Source organism: Sapajus apella, unplaced genomic scaffold, assembly GCF_009761245.1.
Source record: "Sapajus apella isolate SASKATOON/1434 unplaced genomic scaffold, GSC_monkey_1.0 scaffold2, whole genome shotgun sequence".
In the NCBI taxonomy this organism is placed as follows: Eukaryota; Metazoa; Chordata; class Mammalia; order Primates; family Cebidae; genus Sapajus; species Sapajus apella.
The window spans coordinates 27,215,820-27,229,860 of record NW_022436942.1 but is presented as its reverse complement, the minus strand read 5'-3'; the positions used below and the strand labels follow the sequence as shown (position 1 = coordinate 27,229,860).

Genomic DNA, 14,041 nt, shown 5'->3' with positions numbered 1-14,041 from the left:
GTGGCTCCTCAGGCTGAGGGGACAGGTGCAGCTCCTCAGGCTGTGGCGATAGCTGTGGCTCCTCAGGCTGGGGGGACAGGTGCAGCTCCTCAGGCTGGGGGGACAGGTGTGGCTCCTCAGGCTGGGGGGACAGGTGTGGCTCCTCAGGCTTCGAAGATAGCAGTGGCTCCTCCGGCTGGGGGGACAGGTGCAGCTCCTCAGGCTGCGGAGATAGATGGGGCTCCTCGGGCTGGGGGCACAGGTGTGGCTCCTCAGACGGTGGGCAGAGATGCAGCTCCTCAGGCCGGGCACAGAGATGCGGCTCCTCAGGTAGTGGCGACAGGGGTGACTCCTCCAGCGGCAGGGACATGAGTGAGTCCTCCGGTGGTGGGGAAGCAGGTGAGTCCTCAGGTGGTGGGGATGTGGGGGAATCCTCAGGTGGTGGGGAAAGCCGTGAAGCCTCAGGTGGAGGGGACATGGGAGACTCCTCAGGCGGTGGGGACAAGGGAGATTCCTCAGGCGGTGGAGACAGGCGTGACACCTCAGGCAGGGGAGACAGGCACGATACCTCAGGTGGAGGGGACATAGGTGATTCTTCAGGTGGTGGGGACATAGGTGAGTCCTCAGGTGGTGGGGACAGGCGTGACGCCTCAGGTGGTGGGGAGAGGGGAGACTCCTCAGGTGGAGGAGACAGAGGAGACTCTTCAAATGGTGGGAACAGACGAGACGCCTCTGGTGGTGGAGACATGGGTGACTCTTCAGGTGGAGGGGACATGGGTGACTCCTCAGGCGGTGGAGACAGGCGAGATGCTTCAGGTGGTGGGGAAGTGGGCAATTCCTCAGGTGGCGGGGACAAAGGAGATTCCTCAAATGGTGGGGACAGGGGTGATGTTTCAGGTGGTGGGGACAGGGGCGTCTCGAGTGCAGGAGATGGGGGTGACTCTTCCGGTGGACAGAAGGGCGACTCCTCCAGCGGAGAAAAAGGTGATGATTCAGGTGGGGGAGACAGAGGGGACTCCTCAGGCGGCGGAGAGAGGGGTGATTCCTCTGGCGGCCGGGACAGGTGCAATGCCTCAGGAAGCGGGGACGTGGGTGATTCCTCAGGTGGTGGGGACAGGCGTGATGCCTCAGGTGGTGGGGACGTGGGTGATTCCTCAGGTGGTGGGGACAGGGGTGACTCCTCAGGTGGGGGCAGCAGTGGCATCTCCTCATTTTGGGGGGCCTCCAACTGGTGCTCAAGTTGGACTCCTGCTCTCCCTGCAGACACAACACACAGTGCTCCTATCTAGCTCAGATCTACTCCACAGAAAGTGCAGGGTCTGGGGAAACGCAGAAACTGTCTCTTGCCACAGAATAAAAGGGGATGAATTTCAGGGACCCTCAAACCCTACTCACCTAGTGGTTTGGCTTCACATTGCAGGGGCCCCGGTTCCTTGGGTTGCATAGAGGTCACGTGCCCACCCTTTGGCTGCCCTTGGCATGCAACGTACAGAGCATCGGGCTCATCAGTGGGGGTATCGCCGGGCTCTAGGGGTGAAAATCTGCAGAGGGTACAGGGGAGCAGGCACTGTGGCTCTCACCAGCTAACAAATCCTACAGAGCACACTGGGGCGAGGCAAGAATGCTGTGGATGGCACTGCCCACCTTGGAGCTCTCCTCTCAAAAGTCCACTTGATTTAACATGGCCCCTGCCAACCTCTGTCCTTTCAATCTGCCAGCCCAATCTCAGCCAGTCCACACTGCTTACCTGCTACACACAGGGGTATGCTGCTCAGCAACGGAGCTGAGAGGCTGACCTCCCTGGGCTTTGTGACAGCGGTGACAGAGAGAGTAGTTCTCAAACCACTCCGAGTTGGGATTCAGTTCTGCCGAGCCTGCCCCACAGGCCCGGCACACCCGGCATGCCTAGGGGAAGGAAGTGGGCAAAACGTGCATCGGTCAAACAGCAAAGACTGAAGGAAAGTACAGGCCTTGCTAAGACAGAGAATGCTGTAGGAGGCAGAATCAGGGTACACTCACCTTACACTTCCAAGAGTGAGCAGGCAGTTCCTCCATGGGTGGTTTTAGGCAGAAGGTATGGTATCCTTTGTCACACGTCTCACAAACCAACATCTTAGAGTCATTCCCAGGTTTCCTGCAGGGGCACAGGGAACGTGACAATGTCCTCTCTGCCCTCGTTTCCTTTCTTTTTTGTTGTTTTCATGTTAAGAGGCCTTCTCCAACTGCCCTCATTTTCAACCCTAACCTGTGATGTGCCTAAGACTTCCCTCCTGCCCTTCCATTCCTACCTGCAGGCTTGGCACACTTTGCATTCAGGGCACTGCCAGCCAGCACGTTTGCGGGCAGTCAGAGCAGTGTCCAGGCAGGCCCCATGATAGTGATGCCCACAGCTGGTACAGAAGAACAGGTCACACAACTCCCCTGGCCCCTCACACACTGCACAGCGAGCCTCCTCTGCAGGGGATAGAGACAGCACAGGTTAGCTATGGATTCCCTGAAAGCCTCAGCACAGTGCTGAACACACAACAGGCGCTCCACGGGCACAGAATGAACAAATAACAAAGTTACTGAGTGCCTGCCCAACGCCTGCCAGCTACTGTTCTAGGCACTGGAAACACAGTGGAAAATGAGACAGGCAAAACTCTGGTGCTCACAAAATTCACAACTATTTTAATGGGGCAGACCAACAGTATATAATTCTATGCTTTGATCAGTGCTCTGCAGAGTACAAAAATCCAAGGCACACTTGGTCTCTCATTGGCGCTATGTCCAAAGGTCAGGACTTCTCACCCAGATGTGCAGCCCCCTCACTGTGCTCTGGGCATAGCAGCTGCAGTGTTTTCATGGATAGGAAGGAACCGCTGGCAGTTGCACAGGGGAAGTGGTAAAGCCGTGGACATCCAGGTGAGCGGCAAGGGATGGAGGCACCGAGCCTGGTGCAGTGGGAGCAGCGCTGCCAGGGTGAAGAAGGCTCAGCGTCAGCCAGCTCTCTCCAGAGAAACAGTTCAGGCACTAGTTCTGCCCCAGTATACCCATGGTCCTTCTCATTCCACCCTGACTCACAGAAGCCCACCAGCCCTGTCCATCCTCTGCAAGAGCAGCCCTGCCCTTCACCTATGCAATCCTCTGGCCCCAGCCCCACCTGTGAGATCCCTGAGAAGATGGCCTTGTCCACACCACATAGTTGTGGGCCCTCCTGCCCCCATACGCCTGCCGACCACGCAGCACACCAATGGTGAGCCCAGCAGGACCCTTTACAGGTGGGAAGAGGTAAACAGGAAGGAAAGAGTTAACAAAAAGAGGCTGGCTGGCTCAGGACTACCCAGCCCTTATCCCATTTCCTGCCCCATTCCCCTCACTCACCTCCAGGTTCTCCTAGGTGGGCAGGTGTAAGGCCCTCAGGGAAACCAATCTGTGATAGGTCCTCACTGGGCAGCACTGCCTCATTGGGCCCTGGGCTCCCCCCAGGGGACACCACTGGACACCGGGGCCAATCAAATGGCAACTCAAAGCGCTGTAGCTCCCGCTGCCCGTGCAGACTGGGCTCCCCGCAGTTACAGAGAGCACAACGCCGCAATGGACCCCCACTGTGGACACATAAGCATCAGTACCACGCCAGGCCCCTGCAACCCTATGATTTGGCATGCCCATGCTTCCCCAACACTCATTTTCCTAAATCCTCTTCTTGAAAGCCCTAGACTCTCAAATCAAATCTTCATGTGCCCTCAAACAAGTTACCTGCAGTCCTGAGGAGTGTCCTGAAGCCTGGGACTCCCAGAACTAGGGACAGAGACCTCCCCCACATGTGGGTTAGGCAGGTCTGACTCAGTGGCACCTGGGTCCTCAGAAGCTGCAGGTTCATCAGCTGAATAAACAGACAAACAGCATGTGTCAGCCATCATCCCTATTTAATACGAAGTCCACTCACCAGAAGCATGAGATTATCCAAAACCCTCAGTGGCTCAAAGTGATGGTATTTCAACTGTTGTCCCAAAGAACAAAGTTGTTTCATTATTTATCTACTGCATAGACTTAGCTCACATCCTTGTGCCAGGACCAGAATTGTAAGGTTGCCCATGAAATCTAAAAGCAAACACAGAATCTGTCCTACTCACCTGCCGGTTCTGAATCTTTATCCTCACCAGGCAGCTTCTGGCTGTCCATCCCTCTCTCCGACTGGGCAGGGCCCTCTCGGGGAGACCTGTTGGTGCCAAGAGAGAGATCTATATGCCTAGTAAGTCTTCCCAAGAAGCACTTTTCCCAGAATCCCAGGAAGAAGGCATCCAGACCCTCCAGACATCAGAGCAAAGCCATACTACAAACTCCAATACTGACAAGGAAAGTCATTCTCCCTAACCTGTACCCCCACTGCCTACTTCCTCCCAAGATAAACACATACCCTCTTTTCACACTCTGGAGAGATTGTCAGGGGGTCCATTTGACTTTCCCACTTCCAGCCTCCTCTGTAAGAGTTCCTGGGGCCATAGCATCCAACTAGAAGCAAATCCATTTATACCTAATACTGCTCTTTGCCTTGCCTCTGGGTTTTTGGCTTCTGGTGAGCCCTATCCCCACACCTTTTCCTCAGGTCTCAAGTAAGCTATCATTCCAGAGACCAGTCAGTGCCAACCCAGGGGCAGTCATGACCCAGGAAGCCTGAGTCCAGCCAAAATCCTTCTCCCAGAGGCACAGTCTGAGGCACTGCAAGAGATGGAACACACTATTGGAACTAAAGCCTAGCTATGGATGGATCTCCCCCACCACCACTTGTTTCTACGAGGACATCACCATCACAAAAGAAGAAACTCCCTAATTTCCACCCACTTCCAACGCAAATCCAGCTCAGACCAATGCCTGGACCCTGCCCTAACTGAGCTCAGGGTCTCACCCAGCCTGAAGGTCTCAGGTCGTTGCCCTTAGCGACATCAACTGCCCTTCCTCTTCAGATATCTCTAGTAGTTAACAGAAGTGGACCTTGAGAGATACTGAGCATGTGTAGCCAGGCCTGAGGCTAAGCATGCTGGGAGTTGTAGTCTCAGGAAGCATAAAGCCACTCAGAGGAGTTCTAAACAGGGCAGGACATAGCACAGCAGAGCAGAGTAGCTTCCTTCCTCTTCCCTTAAGCAGGGTTTCCACACACATACATGGGGGTGGGGAATAACGGTCCCTTGTCCCTTCTAAGAAATTCGTGGCTGTATCAAAGCCAAATGAAACTATAGTTATACCTAAAAAAGTTGAGACTTACACCTTTGGGCATTATTTTCCTAGATCTCAGAGGGAATTAAGCACAGCGGGAGAAAAAGAATTAGACATGAGGAATAGGAAAGGGATCCTATAGAAGGAGGGAGAAAGGGATAGGTGCCAGCAGCTTGTGGTGGGAAGTGTAGACCCTTTCTCTTAATCAGAGAACATATACAGTGTTCCTAGATAAAGTAGTGATGACGTGGGGGAAATCCTTAAAACAGAACTCTAAACAATCAAAGTTTGAGAAATTCATCTCTCGCCTTTTCCATTCTTCTCGATTAACCGTAGTGACCACACCAACCTTTGCAAGGACAACCCCCTCCTCCCAAGATAGAAGGCAAATACCCCAGCCAGCCACTTAGGGATGAATGACTGGGGCAAATGAGACAGAGGGAACCCTCAAAGGTGCCCCAAATGAGTAAATCAATTCCCTAATTCCACAATATCACTCCTCCTGCCCAGAACTCACCCTTTATTTCCAGATACTGGCTATGCCCCTATGGAGACATGTCATAGGAAAGAAAATTACTTTTTCCCCTAACACTTTCAGAACATACTGGAGAAAGTAACTCATCACCTGATACACATCATCCCCATTCCCAAGTCATCTCTCTTTCCCAAACCTGCCACACAACCACACCTGAAAGGAAAGCAGGGTGGGTCATCTGGCCGGCTCACAGAAAAGCTGCTCCAGAACTTCAAGGAGTCCTTAGAAGCTACCCGTGGGAAGTGGAAGGTGGAGGTGACGGCAGCAGCCATGCTCCTCTTCCATTCAGTCATTCAAGGCCTAACCACACCCAGAAGGTCCAAGGAGCCCTTAAAGTTTTCTTTTTCTTTCTTTCTTTTTTTTTTTAAAATAAAGATGGGGGTTTCACCATGGTGGCCAGGCTGGTCTTGAACTCCTGACCTCAGGTGATCCACCCACCTCGGCCTCCCAAAGTGCTAGGATTACAGGAGTGAGCCACCGCGCCTGGCGCCCTTAAAGTTTTCTAATTGTTTGCATCTTACTATATCTTACCACTACATGCCCCCAAAGATCCTCTGCCCACTCTGCTCTCAAAGTTGAAGCCAAAAGAGTCACAAACAGCAAGAACTAAAAGGCAACAATGATAATACAGTGGGTAGGAGGAGGGGTGCCTCACACAAGGCCAGAGGGACAAATTCCTCAGCCCTCCCCCGAGCGCAGCCCTCTCAGGCTGGTAAGGCTGGTACTGCTCAAGAAGGTACAGAAACCACCTTCATCTGGCCTTGAGAGACATAGTACTAACATCCTCCAAAGCCAGATCCCCATTCACAGGGCCATGGAAGATGAAAGATTAAGAAGCAAACAGAATGTCATACAAGTGGACCAAAAATAGGGGGCATCTCCAAAAAGCCTGAGCCCTCAGTCCCTGTTTCCCCATCCCTGCAGTCCAGGATCCCAATGCTGATTCCAAGTTATCCCAAGACCCCAGGTTCCCCAGTCCCATCATTCACAGCCAGTAAAAAGACACACATTCACACCCAGGATTTTTTTTCCTGGATCTAAACTTGGCTAGTGTCTGGCCAGGCTTCCTCTATAGAACTAAAGATCCCAGACAGCAAGTACAGAGCTAGGGAGTAAAACTGTGCTGGCACCCCTCAGTCCTATACCTAAGAGGCCCAAAACAGCAAAGAGGAGGACAAGGATTTATCTCAACCCATTCTCCTTCTCGCCTCCCTCCCAGACCAACAGCTTTCACTCCATTTTCCCAGGCAAGGGGGAAATGGAGGCTTGGAGAGGTGTAAGGCTGAAGCAGGCCCTTCAATGAACAGCTCTTCAGTAGGACTCAAGACTTCCTGGTTCCCAGCCTGAGACTCAAACCACACCTCTTCCCACCCCCATTTTGGGTCAGCCCTCTGAGATGGATCCAAACGGAACACTGGCCATGCAGACCCTCTGAACTGTGTCCCTGGCTCATCCTGAACAAGGTACAGTTTATATAAAGAACTTGTTTGGGGACAAACAGGAGGGACTCTCCATAGACTGCAGGAACGGAAAGCAGGCTTGACAGCTCACCTCACTATACCACACCTGTGCTACCTCTCACCTTTCAAAGCTCTTTAAAACGCAAAACCTCTATTTTCTCCTTTCCAATACCAGACTCAAATCTAGTGTATGTATGTTGGAGGGGGCAGAGTGAGGGAGCAAAAGGCACCAGCCAAATCCCTGCTAGGCAGCATGACAGGTGTGAGAAGGGCAGTCCCAAGCCCAAGCAAGGCCCAGAGGCTTGGGGCTCAAGCTGCAGGCACCCTTTCTCCCCAATACCTTCTGCCAGGGGTGGAATCACTGGTTTCCAGGAGAAAAGAGCTCTGATCAAGCCATTTCTCCCCCAGAAAGATACGGGCCACCCCATTCTGCACAGTTGGTACAGGATCAGAGAACCAGTTAACAATCCCCAGTCAAAAAAGGGTTGGAGAAGTCTGGGAGGGGCTTGCAGGACTGGCCAGGGACTCATGGGCAGCCAGCTCCCCATATCAGGCCGGGAGAAAGCAAGAGACAAAAGCCATTTTTTGCAGCCTACATTCGCAGGGAGAAAATCTCAACGGCCTCCTCTATAATCCTCTGGAGATTAGATCCATCCCAAGAGGAGGGGAGGCAAAGCAGGCTAAGACAGCACTAGGCCTCACTGGGGTCACTTTGCCAGGCAGGGGTAGTTTAAAGTTGAACAGCAGGTCCAGAGCTGGCCCCAGCCCCGCCTCCTTCTTGCCCCAGCCACCCCCTTCATCACAACTAGTCAGTTTCCACACACCCTCCCTTTGCCTAGTGAAAGAAGGCCTGGTGAAGGATCTAGGGTTCCTTGAGTTTTCCAGGGGCTGTTTTGCGTGCCCAACTCGGTAGTAACAACCTTAAAGTCCAACTGGCATAAGTCTGACCTGGCAGCGGCACCCTCCCCCACCATCCCAAGTTGCTCTGTCCCAAGGCCCACAAGGAACCCAGGGGGGAGAAGCAGCAGCCTGGGATTGGTGCTGGCATCAGGGCCTGGGTTCTAGTTTAGTTGAGTTCCCCCAACACGAAAATAAACAGGAGGAGAGGCTATCTGGCCAGGTTCCCAAAGTCCCGTGGTTCCCCGAACCCCCAGTCTTTAAAAAGGCACACCCCAAGACACCAGGCCTCAGTTCTGCCCTGGTGACTAGCTCAGGTTCCCTTGACAGACCCTGCCAAAGAAACCCTCCCCAGCTCTGGCACCCCCTTCTCCAACCTAAAGGCCAGCTCCGGCTAAGATAGTCCATCTGGCTATGCCCCCAGTCCAACCCTTTCTGGGCCCTGGCCGGGCGGACTTCACTCACCTCTTCACAGGGCGATCCAGAAATCCTCATCCGAGAACATGGCCAGAGCCCGGGCCGCTCCCCGACCTCCAACCGCCAGAGCGATCACAGCCGCCCCCCGCACGGGGGGGCTTAGGGGGGCCAAGAACGGTAAATCCAGGTCGGAGTGGCCACCCTCCCCCCACAAAAAACAGCAAGAAGCCAAAGAGGGGGTTCTCTGCCTCAGCTTCCAGCAGTTTAGGTTTCCATGGACAGCCCCAGGGCGGCGAATCCCGAGCGGACACAAAGAGAGCACCGGTGGCTTTGATCTTGGGCGAGCAGGCTCCGCATCCGCGTCGCCGGGCGGCCTCTCAGTCCTAGGGCCCGGCCAGCGCCCCGGCCGCCCGCGCCGGGCTCGGGCGGAACGTCGAGGCTCTCCAGATGGAACGTCGAGGCGCCTCCCCAGCAGCCCGGAAGGAATGCCGCGCCGCCCCGCGCCTGGCCCGGATGGAACGTGAGACCCTCGCAGGAGCACCGAGCCCCTCTCCCCGCCCCGGCCGGCGCCCCGGGGCCGCGCGAGCTACGGCGACGCGGGGCCGGCGGGGCCGCGGGGCTGAACCTGACACACACCCAGCGCCGGGCTTCTCGACCCCGAGCGCTCACCCTCGGCCGCTTCGAGCCCCCCACCTTCTGCTCCCCCCGGGGAAGGGAGGAGGCTAGGTGGGCGAGGAAGAGGAAGGGGCGGGCGGTGCGAACCCTCTGCCTGCTCCCCTCCGGCCGCTCCAGGCCCTGCGCTCGCCTCCCTTCCCCTCTGGCCTCGGGAGCTGCCCCGCCCCCGGCCTGGCCGGCTCTGGTCGGTGGCACCCCCTCGACCCCCGGCTGGCTGTGATCGCGGGGGGCTTAGAGGTGCATGGCCCAACCCCGGCTCCCGGCACCGGGGGGTCAGGAAACTGAGCGGAAAGTGGGGAACGAGGCAGCCATTTGCAACCGGAGAGGAAAGTAGTGCAGCGCGGCGCCGCTCCGCCTCCCCCCCTCCGCCTCCTGTTCGGCCGGTAGGGTGGTTCCTGCGAAGGGGCTATTTCCTGGCCCGAAAGCTGGGCAGCGGTCGTGGAGATTCGTGAAGCCTCCGGCGCGAGATCCGGGGGGGCCTTTTGCCCGGGGCACCCCACTCGAGACGGGGAGAAAGGAGAAGAGACGGCTCTATTTTGTGTTGGAGCGGAGCAGCGGAGGGATCCCGCCCTCTCGGAGGAAAGGCTGTGACTCTGCAGTTCTACGCACACGCTGCGGGATCCTTCCGCTCCGGGTTAACCCCGACCGCGCCGGGCCGGCAGCCGGGCAGACACGTGGGAACGAAGCCCCCCTCCCCTCTGCCCCGGCCCTGTGGCCGCCTCATTTACCGCCCGGGCGATGAAACTAGGACTTCGGCCGCTTTCTAATTCCATACCCTTGCAGTCATTGGTCCCTGAAACTCCAACTGCCCTCTTGCTTTGGCCAGGGGCAATCTTTCCCGGGAGGGGGATGGAAGAAGGGCCAGGAGATTGGCTGCTGCTCAGCATCCTGGGAACTGGAGTCCGCAAATGGAGAAAGTGAGGCACGGCGCCTGGCGCTGCAGAGGGTGGGTTCTTGCCACGTTTGGGGGCCCGAAGAAAACCGGATGAGTCCCTAGTCATTCCTTCTGACTCTAGCCCCCCGTGTGAGGAAGGACTGTCGGTACCCACACAATCACCACACACACCTCCCCATCGAAACATAAATGTAGAGCCTCCCTTTTCAGGGTGCCCCCACCCCCACCTCCAGTCCTTCCAGATCTTCATGACCCATGTCCCTTTTTTAGTAAGCTGAGGTAGCCAGCCTCGCCGCTACCTGGCCAGAATGCTGTTCTGGACAAGATCCCAAAACATACTCTGCAGGCAGCCCGCCCCCCCCCATAAGTCTGGATGAGAAAAGATTGGAATGCCTCTTGGGCATCAACTGCACACATGGGGTGGACAAAAGGAGACAAATTAACTATGTCCAGATACTTTATATATTCTTAGTTATTCCTCACCTTCAGTATGAGTTACATGGAATTATCTCCATATTACAGATGAAGATTGGGGCTACAATAGGTAAGATTGCCCACAGAACTACATCTAGTGAGAAGTTGAGCCATTATTCAAACCAAAGGCCATGTTTTTCCTGGGATTACAAATAATAATAATACATGTTTTAAAAGAAGATGTGGAGAAAGAGGCAAGCAGATTCGACCAAAGGCCATCTTTGTGGGGAAAGGGTTTACAATCCTGTCCAACAGAACTTTTCTACAGTGATGGAAATTGACTAAATCTACACTATCTAATATGGTAGCCATTAGCCACATGTAGCTCTGGAGCACTTTGAAATGCAGGTGGTACAAGGAGGGAACTTTGTATTTTTTGTTGTTTTTTGAGACGGAGTTTTGCTCTTGTTGCCCAGGCTAGAGTGCAATGGCGCCATCTCAGCTCACTGCAACCTCTGGCCCCTGGGTTTAAGCAATTCTCCTGCCTCAGCCTCACAAGTAGCTGGGATTACAGGTATCCACCACTATGCCCAGCTAATTTTTTGTATTTTTAGTAGAGATGGGGTTTCACCATGTTGGACAGGCTGGTCTCAAACTCCAGATCTCAGGTGATCCACCTGCCTTGACCTCCCAAAGTGCTAGGATTAAAGGCGTAAGCCACTGCGCCCAGTCAGAAAATTAACTTTTTATTTGAATGAAATTAAATAGCCATATGTGACTTGATGCTTTTATATTCAACAGTGCAGAAGACCTTAATCCCTACTGACTAGACTCAGTAGGGATCAGGACCAGGTTTGTCTTCTTCAAGCCACACATGCCCATCATGTTTTCTACACTGACCATTCATGCCTATTTGAGCAAAAAGACTTCAGCAGTGACCCCATACCTGTTTTGGTTACAATAGAATAAGTTAACCAACAGACAGAAGTTGGAAAATGGAAGGCCTCTCCCAGCTTTACACCCAGAGGCAGGGAGAGGCAGACCCTTACCAGAAAGACCTCCAGACCTCCAGTAATAACACAGATAGCTACCCACTATTTCATTTTTTTTTTTTTTTTTGAGATGGAGTTTCACTCTTTGTTGTCCCCCAGGCTGGAGTGAAATAGCACAATCTTGGCTCACTGCAACCTCTGCCTCCCAGGTTCAAGCAATTCTCCTGCCTTAGCCTCCCGAGTAGCTGGGATTACAGGCACATGCCACCATGCCTGGCTAATTTTGTATTTTTAGTAGAGATGGGGTTTCACCACGTTGGCCAGGCCGATCTCGAACTCCTGACCTTGGGTCATCCACCCAAGGTCTCCCAAAGTGCTGGGATTACAGGCATGAGCCACTGCACCCGGCCACCACCCACTATTTCTTAAGGACTTATTATGTGTGAAGAATTGTAGTAAGCTTTACATATATTACTTCATTTCATTTTCACCTCAACTCTATAAAGCACACTTAGCCCCACTTCATAAATGGGAAATGGAGGCTCTAAGAGGTTAAGTGACTGGCCAAGGCCACACAGCTAAATTGAGGAGCTGTTAACTGCTATCACTACTGACCCCAGGCCTTGAGATTACTTATTGATAAATTTCTAGAAAACTTTAGGTAAGTCTACCCTAGACCTCTTGAAAATGGCAGCAGGAAGGTAGGCCCCTGTAATGAGTATCCTAAGTCAGATGTGCAAAAGGACTTAATTTTAATAGAAGGAGAGGGTGGTGACCTCCCAGAAGAACCTCCTAAGCCAGTGAGATTGTTGTTTGGAGTATGTTTCTTCTCGCAGCCCTTATTTCTTTTTAGATTCTGAATCAGAAAAGCAAAAACAACTTTTGAAAATCAGCATGACAAGCCATATCCCCAGCTGTAAGCCTGGAGCCAGGCATTGACAAAGTCACAGCTAAAAATCACACCTAGGTTTTGTTCATCCTTCCCAGGTAAGTACACTGACAGGGTACCTCGCCTCCCCCAGTTGTCGGAAGAGGTCTGTACCTTCCCTGTACCTACCATTCAAATAACCCTTATATGTCCTTGGAGGAGGTATTAGACTAGTTAGCCTCTCAGGCTGGTAGAAGGGTGGGGATCAAGAAAAGTGGAGGCAAACAGGACCAAACTTTCCTAGCTGAAATACCAATCCTACTGAGGCAGTAGGTCCATAAAAGCAGAAGCAATAGCCTTTGACACCTAAAAAACAGTAGCACAACACCAAAGGTGTGAAAAGTAGCATAAGATTAAAGGTATGAAAAAAGCAAAGAGGTCAGGTACGGTGGCTCACGCCTGTAATTCCAGCACTTTGGGAGGGTGAGGAGGGTGGATCATGAGGTCAAGAGACCGAGACCATCCTGGTCAATACAGTGAAACCCCGTCTCTAAAAAAGAAAGAAAGTAAAGAAAAGAGCAAAGAACGGCCATTTCAATGAAAGACATGGGGACATGGAGCACAGGGGGACTAATATGCACCAGAGGCATTATTTGTTTTCTTTTATTTATCTATTTATTTTGAGACAGATTCTCGCTCTGTTGCCCAGGCTAGAGTGCAGTGGCTCGATCTCAGCTCACTGGAACCTCTACCTCCTGAGTAGGTAGTCGCGTGTCACCATGCCCGGCTAACTTTTTTTTGTATTTTTAGTACAGACTGGGTTTCACCGTGTTAGCCAGGATGGTCTCTGTCTCCTGTCCTCATGATCCGCCCACCTCACCCTACCAAAGTGCTGGAATTACAGGCATGAGCCACCGTGTCCAGCCGGCAATATTTCTTACTTTACTCAACACTCCTGGGAAGTCAAATCACAACACTTTAGTCTCTGCCTCAACGCTCCTTCTCAATTCTTACATCATTAGGAATGGGGGGCTTCCTTCCTCCCCAAACCCCATCCTGCAAGTAAATGCCAAGGCCCCAGGAAGACAGCTAGGTCAGCATGTTGCGGCTGGCCACTAGAGGGTGTTGTTTCTATAGTTAAGGGGATCTTGAAAGGTTACAAACTTGGATGGGAGTGGCTGCCAATAGGGACTCAGTATATGAGGAACCCAGTGGAATAGAAAAGTGGGAAAGGCAAGTAGTAATTCTTAGGATAAAGGTCCTTAATAAGTGAGGAATACGGAATAGGAACAAGGTAGGAAGAAACATTCCCCACCAAATACCACAGCCATCACTCCTTGGAAAAGGAGATATTGGCTCTGAGCTCTACCTAGATACACAGAAGTCAACAATAAGGCGGGGCGTGGTGGCTCACGCCTGTAATCCCAGCACTTTGGAAGGCCAAAGTGGATGGATCACTTCAGGTCAGGAGTTCGAGACAATCCTAGCCAACATGGTGAAACCCCATCTCTACTAAAAAATACAAAAATTAGCCGGGCACGGTGGCTCAAGCCTGTAATCCCAGCACTTTGGGAGGCCGAGGCGGGTGGATCACGAGGTCAAGAGATCGAGACCATCCTGGTCAGCATGGTGAAACCCCGTCTCTACTAAAAATACAAAAAATTAGCTGGGCATGGTGGCACGTGCCTGTAATCCCAGCTACTCAGGAGGCTT

The 14,041-nt window shown here is 53.1% G+C and overlaps 1 protein-coding gene across 1 annotated transcript in view; it reads right to left on the bottom strand.

Moving 5' to 3' along the window:
- Nucleotides 1-9,749, bottom strand: part of KMT2D (lysine methyltransferase 2D) — a 42,989-nt gene extending 33,240 nt beyond the window's left edge. Inside the window, exons 1-11 of the mRNA XM_032294718.1 lie at nucleotides 8,533-9,749; nucleotides 4,095-4,180; nucleotides 3,718-3,844; nucleotides 3,343-3,566; nucleotides 3,122-3,231; nucleotides 2,770-2,932; nucleotides 2,268-2,433; nucleotides 1,999-2,113; nucleotides 1,727-1,884; nucleotides 1,375-1,520; nucleotides 165-1,236 (exon numbers count right to left, since the gene is read on the bottom strand). Coding sequence (XP_032150609.1) covers nucleotides 165-1,236; nucleotides 1,375-1,520; nucleotides 1,727-1,884; nucleotides 1,999-2,113; nucleotides 2,268-2,433; nucleotides 2,770-2,932; nucleotides 3,122-3,231; nucleotides 3,343-3,566; nucleotides 3,718-3,844; nucleotides 4,095-4,143 — 2,330 coding nt within the window. The 5' untranslated portion in view covers nucleotides 4,144-4,180; nucleotides 8,533-9,749. The remainder of the gene's footprint in view (nucleotides 1-164; nucleotides 1,237-1,374; nucleotides 1,521-1,726; nucleotides 1,885-1,998; nucleotides 2,114-2,267; nucleotides 2,434-2,769; nucleotides 2,933-3,121; nucleotides 3,232-3,342; nucleotides 3,567-3,717; nucleotides 3,845-4,094; nucleotides 4,181-8,532) is intronic.
- Nucleotides 9,750-14,041: the final 4,292 nt, after the last annotated feature.